This window comes from Liolophura sinensis, chromosome 3, assembly GCF_032854445.1.
Source record: "Liolophura sinensis isolate JHLJ2023 chromosome 3, CUHK_Ljap_v2, whole genome shotgun sequence".
In the NCBI taxonomy this organism is placed as follows: Eukaryota; Metazoa; Mollusca; class Polyplacophora; order Chitonida; family Chitonidae; genus Liolophura; species Liolophura sinensis.
The window spans coordinates 21,066,609-21,087,284 of NC_088297.1; the positions used below are offsets into that span (position 1 = coordinate 21,066,609).

General features: G+C 37.8%; 1 protein-coding gene across 1 annotated transcript; it reads left to right on the plus strand.

Moving 5' to 3' along the window:
- Positions 1-25: 25 nt before the first annotated feature.
- LOC135463570 (serine incorporator 3-like) lies at positions 26-17,394 on the plus strand. The gene is made up of 12 exons (XM_064740869.1): positions 26-170; positions 3,073-3,237; positions 4,155-4,333; positions 4,629-4,711; positions 5,802-5,939; positions 6,404-6,480; positions 7,625-7,721; positions 8,624-8,710; positions 10,816-10,954; positions 12,411-12,484; positions 15,544-15,694; positions 16,232-17,394. The coding sequence occupies exons 1-12, from the start codon at positions 138-140 to the stop codon at positions 16,368-16,370; spliced, it is 1,362 nt and encodes a 453-aa protein (XP_064596939.1). The 5' UTR covers positions 26-137; the 3' UTR covers positions 16,371-17,394.
- Positions 17,395-20,676: the final 3,282 nt, after the last annotated feature.

Sequence of the window (20,676 nt, forward strand, 5' to 3'; positions counted from 1 at the left end):
CGCCATTTGCTTCCTGCAGTTTAGTCTGTCGCAATAAAATAATCGTGATATTTTGGGTGACTAATTGTCCCCAGACATCGTATGCTACCCACATAAACAGTGTCAAACTCACTTAGAAATCTCAGAAGAAGTCAAAGATGGGATGTATTATCGGATCCTTGGCTGGGACGGTAAGAGAAACGAGGATAAAGCTGATAAATGCAAGAACAATGTGAAATTTGCATAAACTGTTGAACAACAACATCTGATTGTAATGGTTATGTTTTATTTTTAGTAAATAAGTGCTAAAACTTTGTGATAGAGACATGGGTAAGAGGTGTCTAGTTAACTTTATCTATGTCAAGCAGACAGGGGAATCTTTTTTTGTTTTTTAGTTTTTAAGCAACTCACCAGAGCTCTTCAAAGTCTCATGTACTTGCAGTCCAAATTATCTTCCAGTTTCACCTACATCCAAGCTCTTATAGTCTTTTTCTCCATGTCATCAGTTAGTATTTTGCACGATAAGTCCATTACATGCACTGGGACTATTAAAGATTTTAAATGGAGCGACTTCTAAGTAGAACAGGGTTTCCACTAGTTTCGTTTTTGCTCATTCGCCTACCGAAAATTGTGCCTCAGGCATACAAGAAATGAAATAAAGAAAAGTCTTTTCAGTTGCCAGTGGAATATTCTGTAAGACGTTAGAAGCTAGAGACCACGTGAAGCAACAGCGTGGGTGGAGCCTATTTTTGAATTGCTGTCAGCGATCTTGTATCCGTTGGATTTGTATAATTTTCGGCTTTCCAGATAGTCTGAGTATTTCTGCAGAGCTTTCATGATGCTATTTTGTACAACTATGCCTTACTGGTCATTAGCAAAGTGGCAAAAAGTCACCATTTCCCCAATGCTTTAACATGGAGCAGCCATTTTGCTTTTAATAGGAAAAGGTGGTCACTTGACCCCTAACTTCCGTCCCGTCTTACAGAATTGTATCTTTTTACAGATAGGTTGACAGTAATAATTAGTTAAAGCACCAAACAAACCAACATACATACACACTAAACTCTTGTGTATCCGCTACATAACGTGTGTCAATAATTTGGGAAAATGCTTGTAAAAGTGACAAGAAATCAACGTTTGATGTGCCGTAGTAGGTCAGAAAGGTCTATCTCGGGTGCACAACAATTGCTCCACGTGTAAAATGTCAAAGCGAGACATCGTGGAATTGCCTAGCCTGAAAATCGGGTCAAAGGATGTCTTACATTTAGTAATACACGGAGATCACTGTCATCCTTAGTTCAGAAGATCACAAAGTTGTCGACGAATGTAATTCACCTGAGGGCCTCCGTGGCTCAGTCGGTTAGCACGCTAGCGCAGCGTAATGACCCAGGAGCCTTTCACCAATGCGGTCGCTGTGAGTTCAAGTCCAGCTCATGCTGGCTTCCTCTCCGGCCGTACGTGGGAAGGTCTGCCAGCAACCTGCGGATGGTCGTGGGTTTCCCCCGGGCTGTGCCCGGTTTCCACCCACCATAATGCTGGCCGCCGTCGTAAAAGTGAAATATTCTTGAGTACGGCGTAAAACACCAATCAAAAAAAAAAAAAAAAAAAAAAAAATTCACCTGACTTTTGCCCACAACGTGTAAGTTTTGGCAGGTATTTTCTTTGTGCCAACTTGCACGTCGGAAGGCTCTGATACCAGCGCAGGAATTTTACTACAGACATCACACCTTCTCATAAGACGCAAAACTGAAGTGGGAATACCACCCTCTCGCTCTTATCCCACCTCTCCACTACCAACCCTGGTGGAAATCCTGTGGAACTGCAGCTTGTCACCAGGCTTATCACAATATCAGCTGCAAGTAGACGGAAAATTCAGACTAGCCAGTACCTTGCAGATAGTCATAGCCCATAGGTTTGTCCTCCGCCATAATGCTCATCCTATTCATGTAAGTGAAATACACTTGAATATGGCATAAAACACCAATCAAGCAAATAAATAAAGCTGATTTTTGTGTGTAGGTAGAAATACTCGGTTCTTTCAAACTGTACAATTCCATTGGTTAACAATACATTATTTTATTCTCTTCAGCCATGGGTCAAAATTGTTGTGGGAGCTACAGTGAAAACACACATGAACTGGTCACATTTCCACCTGCGTGAAAGTGAAATTGAGTGTTGTTTTAGAAAAGGGGAGAAAAAGTTCAAAAGCCCAAATAAAAGGATTGTTTCAGAAATATACACTAGCATGTGACAGACATCATCAGCAGATGGTGTGTGAACTTTATTTGTTGTAAACTATATGATTGAGACGACGGTGTCACCAAATTCAAAATCACAGAAATTCACTTCTTGTCATCTGTTTATATAGAGAGATCTGTGTGTCAACCCATCGTTCAACAGAATGTTTAAAAATTTAGAAGATTCAGCCTGTAAAGTAGTAGAATGGCCAGAACAAAGTCCTGAATGAGTCAGCTACATATAAGTGGCTATAACAAAAGATGAATGATTCAGGGGCTGTCATGTGTTAGTGACATCAGATCATTGAAGTATCTGAATTGCGTAATAAACACCCGCGCAGCAGGTAGACGACCAACAAAGACGACCACCCAGTTCTTTACAACACCTTTGTAACAGGAAAATTATAATTCTTCTTGCGGTTATAAAGAAGGAAAGCACATTCAAACAAAGTGCATTTCAACCTATCCGGATTTGAAAATACTTCACAGCGTATTTTCAGGTGTGATTGCACTCTGGCTTACACCATCCAAAAACTGATCATTGTGAACAGTGAAAAGTTCCGGAGTTTGACCTGTTAACAATTGATAATTCTTTATGGTAGCTTGCTGTACCGTGTATTTGCATCAGTGATTTGTGCATATATTCTCCTGTTCAGAAAATTGTAGGCTTCACTGGTACAGTTTGCAGCAGTTACTTTGTGGAGAGCACATGACAAAACAACACCTAGAAGTTGACGAGAAATGCATTTTCTTAATGAAGATAAAAGCTTTAAGAGGCAGATCATGTATCAGTGCAGGGTGTGCAACAATCTGATTCACAATGCCGTTGCAAATCTTCATAAATGTTCTGTTGCAGGCTGCTTGCTGCTGTGGAAGTGCAGCATGTGGGTTGTGCTGCGCAGCATGTCCGTCGTGCAAGAACTCCACGGCAGCCAGAATTGGTTACGCTTTCATGTTGCTGATAGGATCAATTGTTGCTATGATTATGCTGGCACCAGGCCTTGTACAGCAGTTGGAAAAGGTAAGTGGTGTACTCCAAGGATTTACTGAAGTTCACAGATACATTGGCAGATTATTTCATAAAAAAAAATCAAAAGTAAGAAGATCAGAGAATCATGTAATTTTAATGGTTGTTTTTGTAAGTGAGAATAATTTACTCTTCAGAATGGCCAAGCTCACACAAACCTATTAACTTCTTGTTTATAAAGAGAGGTTGTTATCCAGGGCGTTTCCAAAAGGGTTTGTAAGTGAGAAGTTTAAAAAATTGGAGAATCATACGATTTTAATGTTTTTAATTTTTTGTTTTGAATTTTTTTTAAATGCAGTTGTAATGCACACCAACAGAATCTAAAGATTGTGTATAGGAAACTGTGAAAATACTTGTAAATGAATCGGGGGGATTTCCATTAAGAATGATTGGGTCAAACCAAAGACTTGAAAAAAGGCATTCGAGAAGGAAAGAGGACTGGTTGGCCCTGTTTCAGTAAAATTTGACTGGGTGGAGTGTCCTGTCTTGCTTCTTGGACGTGATACGTCAATGGCAGCAGCACCTTAGCGGCATGGACTCAAGAAGTATATGTACATGTACACACAAGGAATGGCTCTTCATGGGTCAGACCTACATGTCTTGGGCTGAAAAGTTGTTAAGCATGACATAAAGTACCCAAGTACACATACATATTTCCCTTTAACGATTTAAATTACTTCTGGCAAGATGACCCAGGAGATTCTCAACAAAGCGTTTACTAGGAGTTAAAAGTCCAGCACATGGTGGCATCCTCTTCGGTAATACATTGGGAGGTCTTCCAGCAACCTGGGGATGGTCATGGGTGTTTCAGTTGCCATATTGCTGGCTACCGGCATACAAGTGAAATAGCCCTGAGCATGGTGTAAAACTCCTATCAAATCAATAAATAAATTCAACCACATCTGCTGCAGATACCAGGCCTGTGTAAGGAATTCATAACAGGTGAATCGAATAAGAGATGTGAAGACTTGGTAGGGTACCTGGCAGTGTACCGTGTTTGCTTCGCTATGGCCGCCTTCTTCTTCCTCTTCATGCTGATTATGTTATGTGTTAAGAGTTCGAAGGATCCAAGAGCCAAAATTCAGAATGGGTAAGTTCTTCCAAAGCCATCCTTCTTCCTCTGCATGCTGATAATGTTGCGTGAAGATTTCAAAAGAACCAAGAATACAGAAAGTTTTCACAGAACCTTTCTTCATCCTGTTCTTGCTGATTGCACATATGGAGAATTGTAAGTAAACATGATTCAGAATATAGAAGGGGCAAGTTCTCGCAAACCTATTAATTTCTTGTTCACGTAGGAATGTGACAATTCTCATTAAAAGGATAAAAAACCAAAACCAAAACAAAAAGTCAATGTGTTGAAACTGTTTGTTTTTACCTGGCAGGTTTTGGTTTTTCAAAGTCCTCATCATGGTTGGTATTTGTGTGGGAGCCTTCTTCATCCCAGGCACTGGACAGTTTTCCACTGGTGAGTGTTTTTAATGGTCATGAGATCAGGGTTTAATCCTGAGTCTGGTCAATGGGAATGACTGGTAGGAGAGGTAAGAAACCTCTGTTAGGTCTGCTAGAGCAATGTAGTAAGTGAGAGACAACCTGTAAAATGGGCCTTTGTGCTTTATAGACAGATTGCACAGGGCCTATTCCAGCCCTTCTCAGCCGTTCCTTCGAAGTGCTGATTGCATCCAAAAAAAAAAGCAAAAAAAAAAAACAGCCTGAATTCATTAGACTCAGATTATCTTCTTAGTTGCTAGGCTTCAGATAGCCTTTCGCCACATTAGTTTTGGCAAATAGAATTTCTGTGTGGCGAAAGCAAATTGGCATTCCTTTGCCACAGTGGTAAAAGCAATGGATGCCTTTCAACTTCAGTTGTTTAGGTTTAAATTTCGTAAATTTACTCAAATTTAATGTTTGATCCAGAATCAGGAAGGAATATTTGATGACAACTTCTAAGACTGAATTTTCCAGCTAGGTACATTTTGTGGTGTGCACATGGGATGGAGGTCAACCCTAGGAACCGAGGCCCTTAAAAATGTATGAGAATCGAAATCTTCAACAGTGAGGTGCCCTTCACCGGTGGTTCCGCCCCCTGCCCTTCTGAGGCTAGATTAGGCCCTGGTGCAGCTTCTAGTTTTTCTCAATTCTTAAAATTGGAATTTTATTTGCATATTTTACTAATATCGTAATTCTTCACTTTTTTCATGTGTACAAGTTGTTTAGTCAAGCTGACATGTATTCTGAGGGTGTTATTCTGTGTAGACGGATAAAGTTATAACTTTTGTGAATCCCTGGAGGAGGTTAAACCAACCAGTGTAGTTTTGTTTTCAGAGTCAAGTTAAAAGTTACTCTTTCATGTGCAAAAGGTTTAGGATGTAGGGTCATACAGACTGTTGTGGAAGAATTCAATTTGTTTCTTAGCAGCCTATTTACTTGCATGACTTTTATCCATGTTCAAATTCACGTTTTACTTCCGTGTCTTACCTATTATTTTAGTTCCATGTTTCAAATTTGGTTTGGAAATCTGTCTACATGTACATAGTGAGGATAATGTTTTTTTTCAGCCTGGCTTTACATTGGGCTCGTTGGAGCGTTTCTCTTCATCATCATTCAGCTGATTCTAATCGTGGACTTCGCTCATGGATGGAACGAGAAGTGGGTGGATAGATATGAAGAAACAGAGTCTAAGGCGTACTGTTGTGGTAAGAGGGCTTTGTCTCACCCGTAATACTCACTGGTACTTCAGTTGAAATCTGGATGCCCGTTCATTACCATTTTGGGGGCAATAATAAGTGATAATTGGCTAATTCTATCCCAGACTTGAACAGGGTATTTGTGAATTCCCCCAATTTTCATTATTGGTGGGGGTTGGTGAGAATAAACAATTGACAACGCTCATTTGGACAGTTTTAATTTTGTATTCCTACATTAAAAGCTTTGTTTTGAAGGGAGAAAAACTTGTAGTATGTAGTGCAGTGGTGTTGTCAGAGTACCTAATCCTCAGTTTTATGACACATGAAGCTAACTTCAAAATTCAAACATTTGAAAGCATGTAACTCTTTTAACAAAAAATGAAATTTTTTTATGCTTAGGTTTTGGCTTCAGTTATAGCTTTCCTCCACTGTAAACTGTGTTGAAATATCTTTTTGTGATGTTTTGTCCTTAGGTCTGGTGTTTTTCACGGGCCTCTTCTATGTTCTCACCATCACCGCTGTTGTTCTGTTCTACGTCTACTACGCTTCAGTAAGTATGGTAGTCAGATGAACAGAGGTTACATGATAACTCACATCATTTCCCCGAGGTGTAGAATAAATAGCAGACTTACACCCTGTGACATGTACTGTTTCAAAGCACCTTGGGAACAGAATATAACAGATAAACACGTGTAACAGACTTTAATAGACTTTGTCACTTATACCTTTCTCACCACACCTAAAACAATTAGAGGAAATAGGAAAAATTAATTTTGTGCCATCTTGTGATGTAAGTCTGGTGTAGGTAAATTAATATTCTGCTCAGGTAGCCTAGGTCATTCAGGTTTTCGTAAATTAATGATGTGGTAGGTCAGATGTAAATGTACATAAATCAACGCTGGATTATAATAATAATAATTTTTATTTAACGAAGGATGCTTGACCAATTTGTAAACAAATAGTTCTTCCCTAAGTCCTCCAAGAGGCAAGTTACTAATAAGAACAACAAATTGGATAATACATGGAAACACATGTAGATGTATATGATAATGTAGGTACATGTAGTTAGACAGTAATAGTATCATAAATAAAGAAATAAATTTTAAACAAAAACATATAGAGTTCATGCAACAATGAAACGATATATGTAAGCAAGATGCAGTATTGGGTGACAAGAAGAATACAGACATCAGTCAGAAGTTAATGTTTCTGCATACAGGTAGTGTTCAAAATAACGCGATTGAAAACTGGAAAGTGTGGGAGCTTCTTTATAACTGCAGGTAGTGAATTCCACAACAGAATGCCTGAATAGACTTCACTCTTTCAGAGGTCATATTAGGTCAGATGTACATGAATTAATGCTGCGTTAGGTCATGTGAGCAAATTAATGCTGTTCTTATCCACATAGGGCTGCGAAAGAAAAAGATATTAATTTTTTACTTTATTAATAAAGTAAAATAAAAGAAAATCTACAAGACTCAACATGTTTTGTCCACCTTTTTTAAATGTGACCAAAATTGTGATTTTTTCTGGGTGTTGTAACTTGTGTACAATGTTTCAAAGCAAAACTGCCATACTCTAGGTCGTGGGTTCAAGTCTCACTTGAGCCAGTATTTTCCCTTTGCTCAAGGTACTGCTTTCAGTGTCAGAATTTCAGTGCATATTGATGTACAGTGTTTGATTTCTCGTTTCAGCATGCCGACTGCACAATCCACAAGTTCTTTATCAGTTTCAACCTGATCCTGTGTATTCTGATCTCCATCATTGCTATCCTCCCTCGAGTACAGGAAGGTGAGAACTTGTCATGGTTTCTGCTCACAGAACAACCGAACCCTGAAGCTTAACTCACAGACCTGGGGCCCACAAAGTGTTGGAATTTGACTGATTTGCTGCTCTCAATCAAAATAATCCGACTATCAGCAAATGCCAGTCGAAACACTATATCTGTCAGTTGGAAAACGTGATATTTATTTATGTATTTGCTGTTTTGTGCCATACTCACGAAAATTTCACTTATACCATGGCTAGCATAGGCTGAACCCCAGTACCGTCCACAGGTTGCTGGAAGACCTTCCCACTTACAACCAGAGAGGAAACCAGCAGAAAACTTGATATATTTTGCCCATCAAGTGAAAAGGTTGAAGTGGGAACACATTTGGCTTTTATTGTTATGTTTGTTGATGGTCAGTGTAAGTACTACTGCAACATCAGTACCATTTTTGCTGAATTCGATGCAACAATGTTGCATCACACAGCAAACTAAGTCGTCCATCCTCTGACCATATGATTCCAAATGTATGCTATTTTGAAAGTCGTGGGAATAATTTTGCCTGTTGTCAAAGCTTTATTTGTCTTGTGTAAATGTGGACCATATAAGGAAGGAGGATGTAGCTAAAGTACGAAGCACACAAGTTACGAACTCAAATTCAGATTTTTGCTCATTCTCCAGCTCTCGCTGTTTGGTGGCAACAGGTGGTATACAGTGCACATCTGGCCATTTTCATAGTCTTGTGTTTGTTGAAGACACTTCTCTTTCACCAATGAGGGGTATATTCCGGGCACTGTTTTCCTTGATCCATAAAACAGACCACCTTCATAATACTGGAGAATTTTTGGGTATGGCATTTAATCAGTTAATCAATCAGTCAATCAGTCTTCATGTGAATACTTAAGAAAGCATCTGTATGTTTCAGCCCAGCCCCGTTCAGGTCTGCTTCAGGCTGCTCTAATCAGCCTCTACGTCATGTACCTCACCTGGTCAGCCATGTCCAACAACCCAAGTAAGTTCATAAACACCTTCAGTTAAAGGAAATTCTTCCAAGAAACACCTGTACAGTTTCACAATTGAATGAAGGCCGAGAGCTTACCTGGTCTGAAGTAGCCTTGTGTCCTAATTCATCAGCCTTTCAGTGTGATTTGAAGACAATTTTGAGCAATTTCAGGACTTCACAAAAAGTATAATGTCCACACAGAATAATGCCCTCAGAATATGTTAGGAGAGGAAAATGTAAAAATGATGCCAAAATCAGATGAAAGAGCGTCAAAACTTATTTGCAAATATGATCTTTAATATTTTTTGTTGATTTGTTTTTCAAGAGAAAAGGGTATTTAAAAATATTTTTATTATTTGGGTATTTGGGACCAACTTTTGGTATTTATCTTTGTTGCATAATAATGTTCTAAATAAGGATGTGATGCTTGTCCAATAAATTTATTTGAATGTAAATTTGTTGTTCATATCGAAACATATGCATTTGACGTAAATTATGATAATATATATGAACATATTAAAAATATAAATATGATCCAAAACCTGTGTTACATCCTCAATTATGACATTATTAAACAAAGACTATAAGTACCAAAAGTTGGTCCCAAAGACCCACCATACAGAAATTATTTTCAAGTGTCTTTTTCTCCATAAGGCAAAGTCAGAAAAAATATTGAAGACCGCATTTAGAAATAACTTTTCACACTCTTTCATCTGACCTATGTTGTTTACCTTTAAGCATCTTTCAAATATTCAAAACTGGTTGAAACATCACAGTAATCCTGGCGTAATTTACTTTTCAATAAATATTTTCAAGAAATAATTTTCTTGTTTCAAAAATATAATTCCATCTTTAAACTCAAGTAAAACATATATCAAAGCAGTTATTGCAAGTTCACCAACAACCAATCGGAATCAAGGAAATTGTTGAATTCTGCATGAATTGGGCTGGTTTCAAACGTGATCTTATGTTCCACAGAGTCAATACTTTGATCAGTTATTGACGTTCCTAAACATTTCTCCAATAATAATCAGCATTGTTGCAAGTAGGTAAAGCGATTTTCTCACACATAGGTTACAAATGTTCAATTATTCTGCGATATCATGATGTCATAGTAGCTTTCATCGAGAATGGAATAAAAAAGTAATGTCCCAAGAAGAACTGTTGGACGTAAGATGTGGTGGATCCATGCATTGGCCAGGTTGTTCAGACTTGTATTAAAACTTAAAGCCTTGTATTGATTTTAGTCCATCTGTTTTTTTTATTAAGATTTTATTAAAATCTAAGTCTTTCTAAGATTTTTAGCTTGGCAAAACTTTGAAGTAAAACAAAGCTATAATGTGAGGTAAGTTTCATCATACAGACACTGAAATCCAAGTGTAAAAATACTTTCATTTATGTTTTTAGATTTTTTGAAGAGTGTGGACAGGCATTGAGATATTTGTATTCTGTGGAAGGTGTTTGCAAGGTGTTTATTCAAGCATATTCAGAAGGCATTATTCTATGTTCACTGATAAAATTATACTTTTTGTGAAGCCCTGACACTGGCCAATCCAACCAATGTAGTTTTGACTGCAAAATCAATTTAAAAATGTGCATAAATTGCACGGAAAGTTGCTCTTTCATATGCGAAAAGGTTGAGGAATTAGGGTACAGCCGGTATCTAGAAACGTCACAACACCTTTTTTGACTGACGGAAAGAATTTTTGAGAACATTATTTCAGCAATCTTTTACTCGTGGGTAAAAAAAGTTATTACAACATTCATTGTCGTGATTAGAGATGGAAATACTGACGTCAGAGTTCCTAAACTCTGATAATATGACCAATAAAGCCCACATGAGAATTCAGACAGTTGAACACCTTTAACTCTCCTCACAGAAATTTAAAAAAATAAATGAAAGTATATTTGTGCTAAGTTTTAAGTGGTTTATTTAGTGATGCCTACTTTGCTTTTTAGAGTTTTTTCTGATTAATACACTCTATAACAACTGTCTTCAGAAAACCAAGTATGACTGACCAACTGACCCAAATTAATGTCCTCCACTTTTCACGAAAGTGTGAAATTAAAAAACGAAAAAATCAATGATAACCTTTCCTCACCTTGCCTTTCAGACAGGAACTGCAACCCTACATTCCTGAACAAAACTGGTGACTCTGTGCCCAACAGTCAGGGGGATGGGGTAAAGGCTGGGTTTGACGGGGAGAGCATCATTGCTGCCCTCATCTGGCTCTTTGCTGTCCTCTACTCCAGGTTTGTGTCCTCAGCGAGAAGGAGTAAATGAATGAATGAATGATTATGTCCTAACACCATGTCAGCAATATCTCAGTCATATTTTGGCACGAATGAATAAATGAACAATTGAATGAGTGATTGACTGGGGTTTAACGCCGCATTGGCAGTATTTCAACCATATCAAGGCAAGAATGGGTAAATGAGTGAGTGAATGAATGATTGATTGATTGGGGTTTAACGCCGCATAGGCAGTATTTCAACCATATCAAGGCAAGAATGGGTGAATGAATGGATGAATGAATGATTGATTGATTGGGGTTTAATGCTGCATTGGCGGTATTTCAACCATATCAAGGCGAGAACCTGTTAGAACACAGGTATTAACCTGTATATGGTTGTGAGTTCCCCCCGGGTTCTGCTCGCCCTCCTCCCATCATAATGCTGGTTGTTGTCATGTGATTGAAATATTAGCTGCATACAGAATAAAACACCAATCAAGTACGTGAATATTGTACATAATAGAACCAGGAAACGGGTGTGACTTTCAACATGAAAATAAAATCCTCCAAAATCAGAGCGAAAGGGAAAAATTCAAACACCATATTAAGTGTAGTTTTTAAGTAATATCTTGAAAGAAAATGTGGAAAAATATCTGTAAATATTCAACTACAGCATCAACATCAAAGCCATGAAACCATGGAATTAACTTAGGGATCATGGTCTCCATTTGTGAAACAGTGATATTTAAATGTAAATGTCTTTTATAAATGGCCTTTTCAGTTCAGTGGGATAGTTTCAGGCTTTTCACCTTTTTCAGCTCGTGAGAGCTTACGTCTTGTTCTTTTCATCATGAAGACCCGAGGGAGATTTTATTAGACTCTTACAGTCACTATTTCTCTGAAATTTGCATCCTACGTTTTTTTTACGTTGCATAATTATTGAAATTCATGAAACATGATTTCTGATATTCTAAGCTTGCAAGGTCATGAGATAAGATATTCTAGACATGGGAAATCGTGGAATTTGATTTTTGATATTTCTAAAAGTTTTCTGCATTGAATAGTTTTACTTGCACATAATAGTAAATATATTCTGAGTAGCATTATGTCTGTCATGGAGCAGAATCTTAAAAACTGCAGAATATAGAACTGATTTGATCACTGAAGGAAGGCTGAGGAGAGGAGATCCCTTGGTGGCTACTAGGCTGTGGGAAATCCTCATTGAAGAAATAAAAAAATTCAATTAAATTAAGCAACTAAAGATTTTTACACCCATGCAATTTGCCAGTTAGTTACATCTTTTGAAATGTCATCAGTTTAACCAGGAGTGGTCAGTTGAAGATGTGGAAGAAAAATTTTTTGTTGAAGGTATGTCAGTTTGTATATAATAAAACATGAATCAAATCAGCTGATTACTTTCATATGTTAATTAACAATTATAAACTAGTTAAACCAACTCCTGCTTTTTGTTACAGTATTCGCACTTCTAGTAACAGTCAAGTGGGCAAACTGACACTGTCAGAGAAAACCATTCTCCAGACTGATACAGGTGAGCCCCTCCCCCCCCCCCCCCCCCCGGTCAGGGTTTACCTTTTTTTGAACTTGTGCTTTTATGTTTACGGAGTAGTTCTCCACTACATGATGTTTAACATCCTTTTGGAAACTAGTGTGTGGCTTAGATGGCAGCAAATTTTTTTGTCACAAGTGTTTTCTTTTATAAGTTTTTTCCACCATAAATTCCTAAAACCACAGATAAAGAACAAGGGTCTATTTCTAAATCGCTTTTTCACCGACCAAGAAATTCTGTAAGATTTTCGTAAGTGACACCATTGCTTGAGCATTTCTTGTACTTATGCAGAAAGTGTTAAAATATTGAACAAGTTTTTATTTGCCATTTGTTAAAGAGAAAGATTCATCAACATTTCATGTTTTGGAAAGAGGGAATGATTTTTGTCTGGGTATTTAAATCAGCCATCATTTTTTATGTTCTGCTTAAACGGAATGGTTTATACCTGGATATTAAACCTGCACTTTGGAAGAATAAAATGTTGTCAAGCGGTTAAAATTGCATTTGGTTGGAAGCTTTTTTGGACTTGAGGTATTTGTGTTATATGTGGCCAGGTTACCCTCACTGCTCTTAACTCTCTGTCTATGGCTTTCTCTTTTCATCCGGCCCCATGTGTGTCCTTCATCTGCACAGATGATGGTATGTTATTTGCTTCTTTGTTCATTTATCCACACATATTATTGATACAAAGTAATAGCTTTATATTATCCTTGGGTGCCTACCTTGTGGGTTGATGTATAAGCATTGCTCTTGCCCAACTCTACGGCTGCTACCATGGTCTGATCCAAGTCGGTTTTGAACCCCTGTATAGAGGATTAGGCCATCGCTAGTGTGGGTGCATAAACTAGTGCATAATAACGTGTGCTGAATATGTATGTTTGATGGGTTAGTTTTGTGTGCAATCGTTCTTGAAGACTTCATGAATTTCTTTATGTAACAACATTGTCATCTATTCATGTCTAGCAGGGATAAGAAACTCGTCTACTGTTTAAACCTACTGATAATTAGAACATCTTGTATTGGTGCCCAAACTGTTATCATGGATCAGGCCTTCTCTGTGATAATGCTATGGTTTTTATATGAATGCCAGTGTTGTCCCTCTTCTGGTGTGGGGTGTCTTGTGCTCTGTGTTTTTACTGTCACTCTTCTACCTGTTTAACCCTCTTTAACCATTAAGTTGTGCTTTGTGTTTGGAATTTTTTTCCCACCCTTATGTCTTTTTCTTGATGGGAGTCAGAAAAATTAAGTGCTGAGGAAATTTTCACACACCCCTATACTTATAAAATGGTTCGTTCTGCAAAACAGAAATTTTGAGAAAACTACATGTACCTCTTTAAAGCATCATTGTGCTGATAAATCTATTGATTGCCTGAGGGGTGACAGGTGCTCAGCCATATTTCTGACTTTTTATATGTTTGTGAGTAGCCTGCCACTGTAACCTATATCATATCAACCTTTCTAATTCTCAATCTTTCGTTGTGTAAAATTCTTAAGCCTGATTCAAATGACAATGCTCTACTTTCATCAGAAGGTGGACGAGGGAAGAGCTTGTAAGTCAGCTTAAAAAAGTATACGAACCTGAATAAATCTTACTGTTGCCAGAATCCAAACATAGTCTCGCAGTATCTTCTCACAGGAATCCGTCAGCATCCAGTTCTGGCAACCTGGGAACCATCTGCAGGTTGCTGGAAAACCCCTGTACATTCAATATATTCAATCCATTTTTGGAGTGCAAATAAGTGATAAAATGTAATTTGTGTCAGTAAATACTTAATTTTACTTTACTGTTTTATTTTGTTTTAAATCCTATAACTGTGATTTAAGAGAAAGTTCTGGAAATTGGATTCCTTAATTTGCATCGTAAAATGAGCCCTGACCTCTTTAACACTTTCTCCGGCCGTACATGGGAAGGTCAGCCAGCAACCTGCAGATGGTCGTAGGTTTCTCTTGGGCTCTACCTGGTTTCCTCTCACCATAGTTCTGGCCGCCATCGTATATGTGAAATATTCTTGAGTATGACGTAAAACCCCAATCATAAAAAAATAAATCTTTTAAAAACATTTGTGTCTCCTGTTTCATCTGGAAAAATCAGATGTTAAAGGATTCTTATTCAGAGTTATTTTGAGAAAAAAAAAAAACAGATCTCTTTCTAAGAACGGAACTGGTAGTTTGCACACTGACTTCCCAGAAGTTGACTTGTTGTCTCAGAATCAGGCATGCGCATATCTGCGCTGATTCACTTGAGAATCCCGAGTATCTACTCTCCAAATGATGGTTGAAATTGTGGTTTGGTGTTGTGTTTGAAAAAGCAGTTGTTTTTGCATTATATTCAGTGATCTAATCAATGTATAAAGCCCAGTCAGAAATAGCTGTTCTATAACCCTCTGCTATAACCATATCCCAAATGCGTTTCGCTGTTTGTTTTAATTTTTAGCCCAGCACTTTCTTTATTTTAAAAACAATTTATTGTGAATCTTCAACCTTTTCAACCAAGCACGTTTTTCAGTGGAATTTAAGTGGGCAATTGTTATCAAAATTATGCTAAAATGATTTGTTTGTGAAGATGCCAGCTTCATAAAACTGTGCAAATTGCCTCTCTACACCCCATAGTTCTCTCAAACATTTCAAAGTGTTTGTTGCAGAGGAGGTTGAAAGGGTTGAAGAATTAGGGTTCTCGCATACATGCATGTACTCTCTTTTTCCTTTAATTTTTAGGCCAGCACTTGCCTAATTTTAAAATCAATTTAGGCTCAGATGATGTTAATGGGGTCTGGATTTACTCTCTGGTAAATTGCATGCTGTAGGATAGGAATATTAAACAAATTAGCAAAATTTTGACAAAATTTACGCTAGAAACGTTACTGTTTGCAAAATGAGTAATTTGGCCGTAAACATAATTTTATGTTGAATGGTTTTAATGGGTTTAGGGAAATGACAAAAAATCTGCATGTAAAATATCTCTAATATTATTATATATAATTCATAATGGAATTTTGAGGTAGCTGTGTTAATGGTTATATTTTTTGTTTGTGTGTTGCTAGGAACTGGAAGCAGCAGCTCAGAGGACAAAGAGAAAGGACAAAACGTGTACGACAATGAAGAGGAGGGCGTGGCTTACAGCTATTCATTCTTCCACTTCATGCTCGCGTTGGGCTCCCTGTATATTATGATGACTCTGACCAACTGGTACAAGTAAGTAACCCATGGACATTTCTGACTTGTGTTTGTTTTACACTGGTGAAACTTTGAGACAGGTACAGCTGCAGTGATAATTATCCTTGTTTTATCAACAGAAATATTGATGCTGCATGATTGATATTGATCTGGATCAGCCGAGTAGTCTCTCAGAGCATGACTAGTCGTTGACCAAGGATGGATTAAACCCTCTTTTGCTCATTTGTCTTCAGTAACCTGCGGATGGTCGTGGGGTTACTCCGGGCTCTACCCGGTTTCCTCCCACCATAATGCTGGCCGCCGTTGTTAAATCAAATACTCTTGAGTACGGTGTAAAACACCAATCAAATAAATAAATAAATCCTTTCTATGCCAGGAGATTTGTCAAGCACTTAGCAAGAAACCATACTCAGTTTTGTCATTAGACTAATCGCCATCGTATAGCTAAATATCCTTGAGAATTATATGCAGCGTATATGTGTAAGACACATACTGGTAATATAAATACGTTTGCTACCAGTATAGTCAAATGAATGTGTTGTTGTTGTTGTGCAGGCCAACATCTGACTTCAAGACCCTGAACTCTAACTACCCGTCTATGTGGGTGAAGATTGCTTCAAGCTGGGTGTGCATCCTCCTGTACGTCTGGACCTTAGTTGCCCCGATCATTCTTCGCAATAGAGAGTTTGCCTAAAGGGGTACAACTCTGGCTTCTCAAGGAAATCGATTGAGATAAGATTTGTCTTGGGACTCAAATGTACTGGTGAAATTGTTTTGTTCCTTGTCTTATTTTTGGTCCAGAATGAATTAAATCTGGGTTTCATATTGATTATTCCCACCTGTAATGATTAAAGTAAAAATCTTCCTCATCTGATTTTTTTTTTTTTTGAATGACCTCTGATTAAAAAAAACAAAAAAAGTTGCCAGCAGTGTTGGGTCTGGAAAGCCAACTGGTGGTGTTTTTATTTATTCATTTGTGTTTTTTCATTTTCTGCGAGAAAAAAAGTGATGTTTAAGTATACTGAACAATGTATCAGATTCTTTTGCAAATAACTTTCTTTTCTCTGTATAAAATAACATAAACTGTAAAGCGTAAGTAGGAAGGTCTGCCAGCAACCTGTGGATGGTCGTGGGTTTCCCCCGGGCTCTGTCCGGTTTCCTCCTACCATAATGCTGGCCACTGTCGTATAATTGAAATATTCTTGAGTACAAATCAAATAAATAAATAAATAGATTGTCAAGTGCTTTTTAAAAGCACTTTTAGGTCTTAAGATTTAGCAGGAAAGGACCCAGGCTGCAGCACTTGTTAGAGATTTTATACATAAACTACTCTATAAATACAACAATATGAGATATCCCCTGTAAAATGCCGTGTTTTTAGTGCTTGTGGTTGCCCCAGTGTGATTCCAATGCTTTGTGTACAGCTGGGCAAAATGTGTTGGTCAGCTGATGCAAAGCCTGTGACTTTCAAATTTTAATGAACACTGTTGGCTTACATTTTATGTGACAAACATTGTAAATAATGCTAGATGATGCATGTGTTTCTGTACAATATTGGGAGTTAAGTGGGAGTGGAGTGTATGGTAATGGTTGGTTTTTTAAAAGCAAAGGTAATGTTAGAACCGGAATGAAAGTTAAGAGGTGTAATGTATTTCGTCCAAAGTTTAGCATTTTTCAGGTGATACATTAATTCTGATTGATTCATGCAACTTACAGGGCTGCTTTTGAAGGTTGATTAATTCCTTGTCAGAAAAACTTAGGTGTTGGGTGTCAAAAGTATCTTTTTAAGGGCTTTATGTGCTTCTGAAGTGAATTTTTATGCGCCAAGCTTTGGGTGAAATACTATAAGTGGAGGCTTGTTGCTGCTTTGGTCTCGAGAAGTCAAATGCCAATGGACAAACTCTGTGTTGACATTATAAGTAAGTTCAGCTCGTGTGTTTCCTAGAAAGCCAGTCCGATCATCACAAAAAACTCTGTATTGACACAAAAAGAACTGGTTTGCAGGTCAGATATTCTTCCGTAATGTAACACACATTGGACACATTGGTGCGATGTCACAATCTTGTGAGTTAAACACCGCCTGAAGTTCTACGAAATTATGCGGAAATTGTCATTAATGTCGGGCTCTGAAGCAAATGATCCTGTAACTTGTGATATGACTGGATGGTTTGAGACTCGTGATTTCATTTGTGCAGCCCCATTTATATAGTTTATTACTGGTATAGATCAGTTTTGACTAAGTGTGACCTTGCTGTCCTGTGCAAGTGAAGCTAACAAATGTTCAGAGAAGTTTGTCCATTGGTGGTACACTTGGGTTATCCATTGCTAAGCTATCTTGTTGGATTTGAGGCTTTCAAGCAAACAGTGAATTCAAACTGATTCCCTGAGTTGTCAGAATGGGTGAATGACTTGAGAATTGAATGCTTATACAGAACGTACTAGATTTGAAAGAAAAAAAAATGTTTCCATATCAAACTGGTATATGTACATATATTAAATAAACTGATATATACTCCTCTACATGCATATTATAGTTGTTGTGTTGTCAAATTTATATGTGAAACAAAATGTTCTGCTGTTTGTCCTATATATGCTTGTGTATTTATATTGTAGACATTGGTAAACAAACTTCTGAAATTTTTCAGTTCTTTAATCCGTGTATACCAAAATCAGATTAATAATCCATAATCAGACATAACTTTTTGGCTGTACACTATATGTATATTGTTTTGGTAATATACTAGTATGACTTAGGTGGCTACAATGGAAACTTGATTTTACTGTCAGGTCATTTCATTATATCTACTGTTTAGCAGTGAAGCAGTCTTAACAATTTTTTTTTCTACAATTTCATGTATGGTTTTCTGGTAATAAATTGGTTGAAAGTTTGCATGTGGAAGTTTTGGTCCTTGTTATTAAAGCAGACAGGAATTTGTTTCTGAAAGGTTAATTCATCTTAGAGAGGTGTTTTGACTTTTGAAAGGCAGATTGATGTCCTTGAAAACAAATTCCAACATCATTGGTATTATTTTGTTACCTTCATTTGCCTCCAAAAGCAGACTTTTGGAATCAATTTTCTGTATGAATGCTGTAGACATTATGAAATACTTGAAAGGCATTTAGGGTATATCATTGTGTTGACAAGCCTTGTTTTCACTTGGCTTTACATTTATGTATGTATTATAACAGAAGTGTGCTGGTTAAGGAAATATCTTAGAACATTGAACATGATCCTGTTGGTATAGGAAAGTTTGACGTGTATCTGTAAAAGCTCACACGAAAACGACTACTTTAAATAACAATATATCACGTGTATTGCTTTTAGGTTTGCATTGCTGGGAAAAGTTGCCAGAGCAGCAGTTGATGGAAATGTATAAAAATGGACAATGAAGATTACAAGAGCTAACATGTATATTGTTTTTGGTTTAAATTTCCAAGAATACTGTATAACTTTGAGTGATATGTGTAAAGAAAATAAAAAAAGCCCCCACCCCACACACACTTTCCAACAAAACTCACAGCACATGTCTGTGACATTTTTGTGTACAAGTCATTTTTGGAAAGTTTTGGGATTAAGACTTGTTAGCTCTTGTACAAGTTGGCTGAATGGTAGCTTAAGCAACACGAGTGTCCAGACCCAGATGTACATGTATGGCTTTTCACTATCGTGTATGTACACAATATGTTTTATATTTTTCTGTTTCTTGGAAGAAAATAAATTCATAAAAACTGATTAATGTTGTTTGTAAAGTGTATTGCTTGGGATGCCTTTATACCATAGAATGGCCCTTAGTGGGTGGTTTAAATCCCTTCTGTCCTCACCATTAGCCTGACAAATGAGGGCAAACATTACATGCCCAACTTTAGGTTTGGGTGTTCCCTATTGCCAGGTAACCGAGGTCCATTAGCTTTCTCCACACTCTGCTTGGATTCTTCACTGCTACCATATACATGTGTGTGAAATTTCCCTGACTATGGGGTAAAACACCAATCAAACAGATGGAAAACTGCAAAGCCGCAAATGAAGCAAGCTATATTGGATGAAAGAAATTGAAATATTTGATTGGTGTTTTATGCCATACTCAAGAATATTTCAAGAAAGTGAAGATGGCTAGCATTATTGTGGGAGGTAACCCATGGCCTGGCAGACCTTCCCACGTACAACCAGAAAGGAAGCCAGCATGAGCTGGACTTGAAATCACAGCAATCGCATTGGTGAGAGGCTCCTGGGTCACTTCAAGTATGGTGGCCAAGTTATTGGGTGGATAGGTCTGCCAGCAACCTGCGCATGGGCATGGGTTTCACCTGGGTTCTGCCAGATTTCCTCCCTCCATAATGCTGGCCGTCCTGGTACAAGTGAATTGTTCTTGAGTACAGTGTGAAACACCAGTCAAATAAAAAAAATTAAGTAATGAGTAGATAAAACTGAGCACGGTCTCATGCACCAAGCAGGGGAACAAAGAGGAGTAAGGATCCTTTCCCGTCCCTGTGAAGTCCATTGTTCAATCCTGTCTTTGAGATGGCATTTTACGCCCTAAATGATAACATAGTGCAAACCCATTACAACTATCATCCATCAGGCCACGAGTTGGCACTGCGCAGGAAAAGGCACCCCATGGATGGATCCCACACATCCGATGTCCCACTACCCATTCTCGTGACACTACTTTTCATTCCATTCCCACTGAAAGGAACTGTGACGTCACTACTGCTGCACTAATGATTGGTCAATTGCGTGTGACATCACAACGTCACAGAAAGTATGAACATTTGTAACCAATGTGTGGGACATCAGATTGACCTATCTGCAACACTACTGCTTATGATTGGTCAATTGCGTGTGACATCATGACATCACAGAAAGTATGAACATTTGTAACCAATGTGTGGAACATCAGATTGACCTATCTGCAACACTACTGCTGCACTAATGATTGGTCATTTGCATGTGACATCACAACGTCACAGAAAGTATGAACATTTGTAACCAATGTGTGGTG

Coding starts and splice junctions, on each gene's coding strand:
- LOC135463570 (XM_064740869.1), top strand. CDS start 138: ATGGGATGTATTATCGGATCCTTGGCTGGGACG. Junction 4,712..5,801: donor CACTGGACAGTTTTCCACTG/GTGAGTGTTTTT, acceptor GTTTTTTTTCAG/CCTGGCTTTACATTGGGCTC. Junction 6,481..7,624: donor TCTACGTCTACTACGCTTCA/GTAAGTATGGTA, acceptor TTCTCGTTTCAG/CATGCCGACTGCACAATCCA.